We start from the raw sequence: 12172 nt of genomic DNA, 5'->3' as shown, positions 1-12172 counted from the left end.
GTGGTCCCGGGCCTCCATCTCTCCGTGTGATTCTGGACCTCCATCTCCCTGTGTGGTCCCGGGCCTCCATCTCCCTGGTGTGATCTTGGGACTGTCTCTTTCCTTCTCTGAGCCTCAGTGGGAAAGGTCCCCGTGAAGTTCTGTGGCTCTCCCTTTCCGATGAGCTGGGTCCCCACTAGAGGTCACTCACGACCCCATGACATTGACTCACAGTTTGACGAAGGGGTCTGAGTAGCCGTTGGCGTCCATGGCAGCCAGGTGCACGCAGCGTATGATGCCCACGATGAGGCCGCCCTGCTGGGTACTGTACATGAGGGACACCAGGATCTTGCCCCGCTCCTCTATGTCCCCAATGCGCTCCACCTGCTGCAGGAGGGAGAGGCCGTGAGGGCCTGGGAGGGGCAGGGTGCAGGGACCATGGGTGGCCAGCACTGGGGAAGAGGCCGGGCGGAGGGGAGGGACTACAGGGCCGCCAGTACTGAGGGAGAGGGCGTGAGGGCCTGGGAGGGGCGGGGTGCAGGGAACACAGGCGGCCAGCACTGGGGAAGAGGCCAGGGCAGGGTGGAGGGGAGGGACTACGGGGCGGCCAGCACTGGGGAAGAGGCCAGGGCAGGGTGGAGGGGAGGGACTACGGGGCGGCCAGCACTGGGGAAGAGGGTGTGAGGGCCTGGGAGGGGCAGGGTGCAGGGACCATGGGCGGCCAGCACTGGGGAAGAGGCCAGGAGAGGGGGAGGGACCACGGGGCGGCCAGCACTGGGGAAGAGGCCGGGCGGAGGTGAGGAGCCACACTGGCTCTACTGGGGGACTGAGCACCATGGACAGCGGCAATAGCCCAGTGTCCAGGGATGGACAATGGAGATTCCGATCCTGTACAGCTAAAGGGACCAGGGTGAGGTGGACGGGGGCTGCTGGCTGTACAGACGGACCCCAGAGACACTGCGGGTTTGGTTCCGCACCACGGAAATCGACAGCACGATAAAGCAGGTCACTAAGTGTTTGGTTCCCAGGAGCTCTGGCGGTGTGGTCGGTACCCAAAGGTCCACGTCCCCAGCGGCCGGCACCAGATGGGCAATCTCTTCCTGTGCATCTACGGCTTCCGCCACGCAGCGAGGCTCAGCCATGCGCTGCTTCCCACTCGGCGGCAACATAAAAGGTCTATCTCCGCGGCAGGGAGGCGCCCTGCTCTCTCAGGCAGAGGGGCCTCTCGGGCAGTTCGAATCCACCAGCTGCTGTGTCGGACAAAGACGGGCAATCTCCTCCAGCGTGACTCACAGCCTCCAATGTCCTGCTGGAGGGTCTGCTGTGGGTTGGTTCTGACTCTACCGTAATGGCTTTTTATTGCTTGTGTTCTACGAAGAGTGTAACAACATTATGACGAGCTTCGAGACATTCTGAAATGCTCACAATGTGACCGGAGACGGGAGGCGAGCACAAGCTGTTGGGAAAACGCCACTGGTAGACTTGCTCATGGCGAGGTTGCCCCAAGCAGACGATGGAAGTCGTTGAAACGAGGCGTGCCTGCACGTGGACTTAGACACAGAGCCCAATGCACATCCTGAGTTTGATGCTGGTCGCTGACCGACCTTAGCTCTGATCCAGGACTGAGCCTTGGCACCCATACCCATCACTGGCCGCTCTCAGACTTGTCCGAGCCAACTCAGAACTGCCTCCTAACTGAGCCTCCAGTGAGTTCTCAGAGGCTGTAAATCACATGAGAGGAGACTGCTCATCTTTTTCCCGCTGAGCAGCTGGTGGATTTGAACCGCCTGCCTTTGGGTTGGCAGCATGGCTCCTTACGACCACCAGAGCTTGAGTGTTCTCATAAATGCAGTCCTGGGGCCTCATGCACCCTGCCAGTCACAGTTCTGAGAGCCCACCTCCACCCCGGCCAGCAGGGGGTTGGCCAAGGAGGCATGGAGCTTAAGGGGGGGTCTCAGTGTGAAAATGGGTGCCCCCTCCTCAGGGGTGGACGAAGAGGGGCCACACTGGTCTTGTCTAAAGCCTCGTGGAGGAGGGCAGCTCGTGCGGTGAGCTAACCTTATGGGCAGGCGGACGTGGGGAATGTGGAGGGGGAGAGGGAAAGGGGTCACCAGGCCCCGCTGGAGCAGTGTCCACCCCACCTGGGCCCTCAGCCCCTGGGGCTCACTCACCTCCTCCTCATACAGCGCCATGCCTCGGGCCGATCCCGTGGTCCCCGCACGCTTCATCTTCAGAGAAGGAAACAGAAATGTTACCTGGACGCTCATCCCCAAATAAGGACCAGGGCCCCCACTTCCACCTTCATGGTGGGTTCGTCAAGCTCTGAGACCCTCTTAATTTTCCCCACTGAGCTAAAATGTACAGAGCACGAGCTACTCGACTATCCCCCTTGTACAGACAGCGACACTGAGCGGTCAGACCACTTGCTCAAGGTCACACAGCCGGTGACTGACCCCGTATTTCTTGGTATAAAACAGTAAGATTTCTCCAGGCCTGGCACACAGGTCCTCTGATTGGGAAACCCAGTCTGAAAACCACTGGTTAAGTTCAATCTACCCACTTTACAGAAGAGGAAGCGTGAGGTCGAGAGGGGAGAGGACACTGTTTATGACTCCTCAGCAGGGAACGGGGTGGGGGGACACTGTGGGAGGGTGGACAGAGAGAAGAAAACCCGGCACATCTGTGGCTGCTGCAGCCTCTCCCTGCCCTGTGGAGTCCACCGCTGCAGGCTGGGCGGACCCAGGCAGTGAGGATCTGGTGGGGTCCCGGCTTCTGTCGTGGGCAACTCTGCCCACTGAATGCGGAGAGACAGGGAACCTGCAGAGGCAGCGGTCAGCAGGCAAAGTCCCGCAGGAAGTTCCTCTTGCCCCGGATGCCCCTAGTGATCTGCCTGGAGCCTGGCGTGTGGGGTAAATGCCTCCATGCAATTTGCCCAGAGTCTCGCTTCCTGGCCACGCTATACAAACACGGAGCGGCACACGCATGTTCTACTTCTGAGCCGGTCAGCTGGTGGGGGGTGTGCAGCGGGACCCCCTCTTGCTCCCAAGGCTTCCTTGTGAGGAGCTGGCCCTCGGTCCAGGGGAGCAGGGACTCGGGGTGGGGGCTGCAGGAGGGAGTGGACCCAGCACAGGCTCTGTGCACTGCTCTGCGTGTGACCATGGGCGGCCCTTCCTCCCGAGGGCCTAATGTGTCCCATCTGTGAACTGAGTGCAGGCTGGCTGCTCTCACAAATGCCCCATTTGGATCTCTCTTTACTCCAGAAGTCAGGGTCTCCAGGGAGATCTCCACAAAGCTTAGTTTGCAAAGCTCTGGTTTTAGGATCCACAGGTGTCTGGACCCCAATATGGTCTCCACTGTCTCAAAGTGCAGGTGTGACACCTGGCCACGATGACAGGAACAGTGGTCCTCATGTCTTACTGCACTGCACCCCACACTCTTCTATGCACCTATGCAGCTGACATTATGCGAGTATCCCCATTAGACAGCTGACAAAACTGAGGCCTGGAGAGCTGGAGCGATGTGCCTCAGATGGTGCAGTAAACGGCAGAGTGCGGATTCAAACCCAGGCAGTCTGGCCCCACAGTCCATGTTCTCCAGCACTATGCTACACACTTAACTCTTCATTTACTAGTTTACTATCTGACATTTCAGGTTTACAATAGTTAAAAACCCTGACTGCTTCACGCACTGGCGACAACGGCCTTGTAGTAACGCGTGCCGAGGTGCGAGGTGAGGACAGCTCCGCCCGTGACAGTCAGGGTCCTGTGCCACGTGGGCTGGGCCCGGTGCTCAGAGGGTCGGCAGTTACGTGACCAGGCAGTCAGTCACCCCCAGTTTTCAAATTAGCCCGATTTTCGCCTAGCAACTTGGTCTCTGGAACCCAACGACGCTGCTCAGCAGGGCGTGAGCACTGCCCTCTGTGCGTCTGCGTGATGCATTGGGATTTGAGGGCTGACCGGGGGGGACAAGGCGGGCTCCCCCATGTTAACACCTCACAGCTCACGAGTGCTTCTTATGCCCTAGGTTCTGCTCTGGTTGTGGATTTTATTCCCTCCTATAAGCTGGGAGCTGCAGCTATGCCCACTTTACTGATAAGAAGACCCCAGCTCACGTGACTCGCTTCCTGGGCCCAGGGACACCCACGCCCCGGGCTCTGAGCTCAGGTGGGCCATACGTAGCTCTGAGCTCAGGTGGGCATTACGTTGCTTCCAGGTTTCACCAACAAGGAGGACAGTGCCTCTGGGAGAGGTCACGCTGGCACAGGGTCGAGGCGGAAGCAGGAGGCAGGACGTGTCCTGGCCAATGTCCTGGCCTGATGCCTTCACCCCGCACTCTGGCACCCTGGGGGGGGGGGTTCTACTCCCTCACCTGCAGATGCAGAGGAAGGGGTCCCCAGCACCACCCCCCGCACAAGTCCCCGCAGACACTCACTGGGACGACCCGCTCCAGACAGATGTTGAAATTCTTCCTCTGATTGGGCTTCAGCTTCTTGAGAGAGAACCTGGTCTCCCCGATGAACTCGTTGTGGCCAAACTTGTCCTCATCGCAGACGGAGATCCTGAGGGGGGCAGAAAGGGTTGGGGAAGAGGAACACGTGTTACGAGCTTATGTTACGGACGGGCTAAGGGCTGTGGATGATGCGTGCAAGGGGCCTGGAACGTGGTGCCTCGGTGGTTAAACACCTTGTTGACCCAAGCGTCCCCAGTTCAAGCCCAAGTCATTTTGCAGGAGAAAGCTAGATATAGCCGTCTGTTTCTGTGCAGATTACAGCTTTGGGATTCCCGGGGGAAGTCTCCTCTGTATTAAATGGGTGGTAAATTGAACTTTTCGAGGCCTGGTATATTTATTTATGTTTGTTGTTAAATACTTTCAAGTCAGAGCTGACCCTCCAGCAGGTTCTCAGAGGCTGTAAATCACATGGGAGGAGACTGCCCGCCTCTCTCTCACAGAACAGCAGGAGGATTCGAACTGTGTGCCTTCAGTGTAGCAACACAGCTTCTTACCACGAGGCTGACAGAACTCCATTTATATATTTTTTTAAAACCTTTGATTGCTGCCTAACTTACATGGTAAGGTGCATCCACCTGAAGCTTACAGAGCTAGGAATTTTTATGTATATTTACACCGATGGGATCACCATTCAGACCGAGATGGAGAACATTCCAGGCCTCTGAAAATGCTCAGATCCCTCTCACAGATGCGCTCGTCTTGTTTTTGACCTTAGGTTTAATGGTGCATCGCGCGCCCTGTTTTTTGCTTGGTTCCTTGTGTTCGACGTCACACCTGTGACTCTTTCGGATACTCAGCGATCCGTCCTTTCGATTGCTGCATATTCCACGGTGTAAACATCCCCCGTGGTTATAAAGTCCATTTGAGTCGGTTCCAACACAGTGACACCAGAGAGATAGAGAGGGGGCAGCACCTGGTCCTGCCCCCACCTCGCAACTGCTGCCGGAGCCACCACCTCAAGCCATCTCTCTGGGGGACTCTGTCCTTTCTCACTGACGCTAACATGAAGCCCTTCTCCGGGGAGGTCCCCTCCTGAGAACACGCCCAGAGCAGGTGAGACGAAGCCCCAACATCCCCGCTTCTGAGGGGCATTCTGGCGGCACTTGCCCCAAGACGTGTGTGTCAACACATACACAGTGCTTACGAAATGTGCGCTTATCTAAACGGATGTTGAACTGAAACAAAAATTGTTACTTCAATTGCACAGTGTCCTCTCTTTTAAGTAAGTGTAATACGTTTTTTTCCCAGTAAAAAGATATTTAATTTTGTCACCACAAATCTTTTGTTAACAAAGCAGAATTCCAGTTTATAATGAAAACAAAAGCCAAGTAAGTAATCCAATAAAACAGAACTAACTAAAAGAAAATACATAGAAGAACTAAAACTTAACAGAAATAATTAAAAATCCCCTCATTGGGTGAATATCATGACATAAGGATCAAGGGAGTGTACAACAGGTAACAAATTATGAAATGTTTTCATCCTCCCTGAAATTTCTCCTTAGAAGCAGAGAATTCAAATTAATGCTGCCACCTAGTGGCCAGCCAAACCAGGCCGCATACTGGGGCAAAAGTGGGGATTCAAGGCCCAACTCTGGGAGTCCCTGTCTAACTCAGGCCACCAACTCCCTACCTTCCTGCAAAATCAACACAGCAACATAGCTCAAAAAATCCCTCCTCAAGAGTCGCAACAGCTTATAAGAAAAACGGCTTTGCTCGTTCCTCTGCCCATTTTAAGGTCAGCTTGCCTAGTCCCATGGGCCAGGAAGGATGAGACAGAATGTGGGCACATCCAGAGTGCTCCTCTGTTCAGAGTGTGTACACAGTAATTTTGATGTCTGTCCCCTCAAATACCTCCTCGATCATTGAGGATACATTCTCCCACTGCAGACGATCAAGGCCACAGCCAATCCTTGGCATGGAGAGGCTGGTGACTCCGGCTTCTAGACAATGTGATTTCATAGCCTCCAAACTCTTCTGTAAGTTTTCATATGTTGGTTTATGTGAAGCCCTTTTCTTTGTAATCAAGTAATATATATACCGCCCATCTCTCTTCAGAACAGCCACTTCTCCAGATTTCTTTTGTTGACTTATCAGCTCTTGCACCCCTCCAAACTTCTTCTTGAAAAGGACTGCTATCCCAGCACCCATTCGGCAATCCTCACTGATGCAGTGGGCTAGAGAGTCTGTTTTGGGGCATGCAAAAAGGTCTCCTTTTACATATTTGATTCTGCTTCCTTCCGTATCTTCATTAGGGCTGCCAGCCATGGTACTACGTCGCTAGTTCCAGAGCCTACGTGTGTCTTCAGCAGGGTCTCCCTTCACGTGGAAAGGAGTTGGCACCTAGGAGGCCCCCGCCCCGGGAGGAAGGGATCCGCATCCTGCGCTGGTAGGTGGGGAGCCCGGACAAGCCCAGAGGCGGAACCAATCCCGCTGCACCCCTGTTTGTACGCACCTAAGATGGCCGTAAGTGTAATATGTTGTTATGTGCCGTCGAGTTGCCTGCGACTCATAGCGACCCTCTGTACAACAGCCCTAAACCCTGCTCTGTCCTGTGCCAGTCTCACTGTCTCTGACACACCCATCCCGAGTACCCCAGTCACTGAATCAATCCACCTCATAGAGGGTCTTCCCCACCTGTGCTGTCCCTCCACCCACCCATATAGGTAAATAAATGGGTGTTGGTGCGTGTTTGTGAGATTCAGGCTGGAGGAACTTCCTCTCACTGCTGTCTGCTCAAAACTGACCCGGAACTGACTCTCCAGCGGGTTATCAGAGCTGTAAATTGGACAGGAGGGCGTTACCCATCATTTTCCCACAGAGAAGCTAGTGGATTCAAATCATCTGCTTTTGTCCTCTAGAAATTTCTATAATGAGAATGCGCTCACTAATTATATATGTAATTTTTTAAAAAAGTTTTTATTATTTTTTTTAGTGTGTGTACCGTCAAATCGGATCTGATTGGTACAGGAGGAGATTGCCCCTCCATCTCCAGCACAGCATCTGGTAGATTCAAACCACTCACCTCTGGGATTGCAGTGCAGCTGCTTGCCACTAGGCCACCAGAGCTTGCCTACATATGTAATTTAAAATTCAATTGAATAGCGCATTGTAGAAGAAATGGCATCTACATATTGTTAAATGAGACAGGTAGGTTACTTAATAGGCTATTTTGTTTCTATAAATACTCAAGTTTTTTTTTTAAAGTTTATCTACAAACACCTACACATTGGCACACACAGATACACATACGTCCAGACACCAAGATGTTAACAGCTTCACGTGCCTGTCTGTTCAAATGTTTTCACTAGAAACGTAGACTGTACTTGTAGGAGGAGAAAACAGCAGCTCGGCCGGGAGCCTTTACAGCGGGGGTCCCGGCTATGTGTGAGCTTGGCCCCCTGCCCTCCGCCCGGTGGTACCTGAGGGTCTTCCTCTGCATGTCCTCATCCGTAATGCCATGATAGACCAGGGTCTCGTTCCAGATGGGGTTCCGCGTGTTCCGCAGGGTTTTCGTGCGAAGCTTGTTGGACTATAGCCCAGAGGGAAGGACAGACAGACGTGTGCCTCAGCCCAGAATCCATGCTGAAGTCCCTCTTTGGGGCTGATTTGGGGGTGAGTGGGTGGGTCCCCCAGGAGTGTCCAGGGGCTCAATTGCTCCAAATGCACGATCTCAGGAAAGGGTGACCTCTGAGGTCAATGGATTAATGCCGGGCCCTGACCCTCCACCCCAACCCCTCCACCTTCTGACCCCTTGACTTGACTGACAGTTAAGATCAGAAATCAAAGACAACTTCTTTTGAGGAAAAAAAATATTACAAGTTGTTAAATACTTGTAGGCAGTAAAGGGACAATTTCTGGGGACTTGAGGGGCCATTGTTCTTGTGAACATCACCCTCTAACACCTGACATCACTTAGAAAGGGACAAAGATTTTTATTTTATCCTAAGAGAATATTGTTCCTGCTGCTGGAAATGCAATTATACCTAGAACGGGCAGTCTAGGAATAAGTTTAATTTATACTAACATGTGAATGACTTGTCTCTGATCCTTTGCCAAAGCAGGTCTGCATTCATTTAGGGGTGGGCAAAGGGGAGAGTGGCCAGGGGAGGCAGATGTCATGGGAGTCAGAAGATGGGGTGGCCAGAATGTTTACAGTCTGGTGTGATTGTAAATCTGTGATCCACATAAAACACCATGAGGTTCTCTGTCTCTCTCTCTCGGTGTGTGTGTAGCATCTGACACTTGCTGAATTTTCAGCAGGCCTTCCTTCAAACCTTGGGAGCTGTCTCCCTTACTTCAGGGCTAGCAGAGACAGCGGTGGGGGGCATTAAGGGAGTATACTCCAGAGCTCTCAGGACCAGCGTCCTCCCAGAAAGGGTGATTCATGGCCATGCAGAGCTGAGGAGAGTTCGGCCGGGGCCTGGAGTGGAAGGGGAGATGGATCCTGGACAGCACTGGGGACACAGCAGATGCGTGAGCAGGTGAGGTGCTCGCTTCCCTCATGGATCTCCAGGTTTCCGGGTTGGAGAAACGGACCCTGGTCCCCTGAGGGTAGCTCCCGTCCCTGCTCTTCCCCTTCACTAGGGCTCTGCCACGCTTGGGGACGTAATAGGGGCACACAGGGCTATTTTAGGCCTTGATCTAAGGCCCCTGGGCACCTGGCATGCCCAAGTGTCCTGCCTGCAGAGAGGTCTGGGCCATATGGTACCTTGCTGGCTCCCGGCAGGAGGTGCAGCTTAACGTAGGGATCGGCCAAGCCATTGGAATCCATGGGCTTCAGTCCCTGCAAGAGGAGGAGGTGAGGGGGGCAGGTTTCAGCTGCAGAGGTGGTGAGCCCGCCCCTCCCCTGCCCTGCCCTTTGGCCCCCTGTGGGCTTCCTCCTCCACAGAGACAGGAGGATGAGCAGCCCCGGAACCAGGCAGACGGGTTCAAAGTCAGGCAGTGCCACCTCTTAGCTGTGTGACCTTCACTAGGTTTCTTAGCCTCTCTGAGTCTCAGTTTGTTCACCTGTCCAATGGATGAGAAAGCACCTACTTTGTGGGGTGGTGAGATTTAGCCGTGGCACCCCTGCAGGTGCCTGGCACTGTGCCCAGCATGGAGTAAGTGCTTCCACTGTTGTTGGGAGGAGGTATGTCAGAGTAGGAAGGGTCAGGTGGGGAGGCAAAGCTGGACACAGGCACAGAGAGGCTGAGAAACTGCCCTCATATCACAGAGCTTGGAAACAGCAGAGCTGGTCTTTGAACCCAAGGAGCCTAGTTCTTGAGGTCTTGCTTGTACTTTTTGAGGACCAGAGGGATCCTGGCCCGTGATTGACTAGGTCCAGCCTCCCTGGGGTCTGGGACTGAAGCCTGGAAGAGGAGGCGATGCCCTTGAATCCAAGCCTTCCCCACCCCAGTAAGCCCAATAGGCCCCCAGCGTGGCTGCGGCTCCGGCGTACGGTGCTAACAGTCAGTAGGAGAGGTCAGGCAGGTACATGGAGAGTGTCCAAGTGTGTGAGTGTGTGTACATGAGTGAGCGAATGTGTGGCGTGTGTGCACGTGCACATGTGTGAGTGTGTGGTATACATATATGCGTGAGTGTGTATGCATGCTGTGTGCCTGTGCATGTGTGTGCATGTGTGTATGCATGAGTGAGTGACCGTGTGGCGTGTGTGCACATGTGTGAATGTGTGGATATGCATGCGTGTGAGTGTATATATGTGTGTTTAGTGTGTATGCATGAGTGTGATGGTGTGCGGATGTGCATGTGTGCATGCTGTGTGCACGTGTATCCAGGAGTGAGTGACCGTGCGGTGTGTGTGCACATGTGTGAATATGTGGGCATGCATGTGTGTACACGTGTGTGCACGTGTGAGTGTATGACTGAGTGGTGTGTATGTGCTCACACGTGTGATGGTATGGATATGCATGCAGGCACGTGTGTATGTGTGTGTTCATGCGTGCATGCATGGACCTGTGAGTTTGTACACAAGACGCAGCAGTCTGCACGCAGGTCCCATAGACAAGCTGGGGTGCAGGCCGCCATGACCCGCTGGGTCCCTCCAGAGATAAGCACCAAGGGCCTGGGCCACGCTGCAGGCCCCAGCTCCCAGGACACAGCCGCAGTTAAACAAGCCCCCGGTGGTCCTGGTCGGAGGTCCTCCCCATAGCAAGACGCAGTGCCAGCTCCTGGCTCTATGTATCCCCATCGCCCTCACAGACATGAGTCAGGCCTGCAGCTCCCCCTCCACGAGCCCCGGGCCCCCCGGCCGGGCCCTCACCCACCTTGGCCTTGATGATGGTGCACTGCAGAGAGCTGTTGTCCTGGTCATAGAGGAGGCTGAATTCCAGGGCTCCCAGGGTGGCTGACGCGGCAGAGACAAGGACCCAGAGAACAGTCATGTGGTCAGTCAGCAAACATTACCGCTCACTGTGTGCCCAGTCTAGGCTAGCCATTGAGACCATGGAGAAGAGGAAGACTCGGGAACCACCCCATTCTGGGGCACCCCTTCTTCTCTGGAGTTGTCTGCACATCAGCGATGGGTTAATCTGTTGTCTGGTTAAAGACTTCCTGTCGGATTGGGAGCGCAGTGAGGCTGTGGTCCTGTGTACGCGGCTGTGTCCCCACTGTGCGCAGTGCGGGCAGAGAGTAACTGCTCATTCATTTGCTGAAGAGACCAAGTGCCATCAAGCCAAACTGACTCGTGGGTGAGAACGTGCACGCACAGGGGTGTGTGTGAGTGTGACAGTGTGTGTACGTGGATATGCACCTGAGTGTGTAAAAGTGTACTGGAATGTGTGTTCATATATGTACAAATGCATGTGAATGGAAGCTTTTTCTCCTGTGGAGCAGCTGGTGGATTCAAACCACACACCTTTGCACCGGCAGCACAATTTCTTGCCACTAGGCCACCAAAGCCCCAACTTGCACAATACGTTACTAAGCTCTGTAGACTATGACTCCCAGCAGCCTGGTAAGTCAGAGCACAGCAGTGTTAGAGGCTGTAATTCCTCCCAGAAGCAGATAGCTCCAGCGCTCCAGCAGGGTTCAACCCGCCCACCTTTCACCTAACCACGCTCAGGGCTCCTTCCGTGCATTTATTAGGGCGGCCTGTGGGGTCTAGTGTGTATGAGGATGTGCCTGGGGCCAATCCTGCCTCCCTGGGTGACCCAGGGGCTACAATTCCAACACAGCTCAGGTAAGTGTTTCCTACTTGCTTCATCCGAGTCGTAGCTGTTGGCCTCTTCCTCATCCTCCTCCGGGGGTGCAGGCTGGCGGGCGGGGGCTGCAGCGGGCGGAGGGGCAGCAGGTGCTGCCTGGGAATAGGGGCCAGGTGGGTGGCCCACTCGGTCCTCCCTTGGTGGGCCTGCTGGGTAGCCCCCTGCTCCTCCGGTTCTGTCCTCCCGAGGGGTGGCCGTGGCTCCTGGATAGCCGGAGTCACTTGGCGTCGCCTCTGCAGGGACATGGGGAGAGGACAGGAGGGCCACTGCTCAATCACCTGGAGACCAGAGCAGCAGCTGCTGCTCCAGTGTCACTGGGAGCTAAGAGCACCTACTGTGTGCCAGGTGCACCTACTGGGAGCCAGATACACCTACTGTGTGCCAGGATCACCTACTGGGAGCCAGATAAACCTACTGTGTGCCAGGAGCACCTACTGGGAGCCAGATACACCTACTATGTGCCAGGAGCACCTACTGGGAGCC

The 12172-nt window shown here is 54.7% G+C and overlaps 2 protein-coding genes across 3 annotated transcripts in view; both read right to left on the bottom strand.

Annotated features, from left to right (window-relative positions):
• Positions 1-12172, bottom strand: part of RPH3A (rabphilin 3A homolog (mouse)) — a 68825-nt gene that overhangs the window by 6594 nt on the left and 50059 nt on the right. For both annotated transcript variants that reach the window (XM_006900983.1, XM_006900982.1), the window contains 7 exons: positions 11683-11922; positions 10754-10833; positions 9199-9273; positions 7910-8019; positions 4411-4537; positions 2151-2207; positions 212-366 (listed from right to left, as the gene is read on the bottom strand). In XM_006900983.1, coding sequence (XP_006901045.1) covers positions 212-366; positions 2151-2207; positions 4411-4537; positions 7910-8019; positions 9199-9273; positions 10754-10833; positions 11683-11922 — 844 coding nt within the window. The remainder of the gene's footprint in view (positions 1-211; positions 367-2150; positions 2208-4410; positions 4538-7909; positions 8020-9198; positions 9274-10753; positions 10834-11682; positions 11923-12172) is intronic.
• On the bottom strand, positions 6297-6948 carry LOC102874564 (O-acetyl-ADP-ribose deacetylase 1-like). The gene has a single exon (XM_006900981.1). It carries the CDS (start codon positions 6753-6755, stop codon positions 6297-6299), a length of 459 nt encoding a protein of 152 aa, XP_006901043.1. The 5' UTR covers positions 6756-6948.

This window comes from Elephantulus edwardii, unplaced genomic scaffold (assembly GCF_000299155.1).
Source record: "Elephantulus edwardii isolate Elephantulus edwardi_28Jun2011 unplaced genomic scaffold, EleEdw1.0 scaffold00304, whole genome shotgun sequence".
NCBI classification, from domain to species: Eukaryota; Metazoa; Chordata; class Mammalia; order Macroscelidea; family Macroscelididae; genus Elephantulus; species Elephantulus edwardii.
This window is presented reverse-complemented; position numbering and strand designations above follow the sequence as displayed.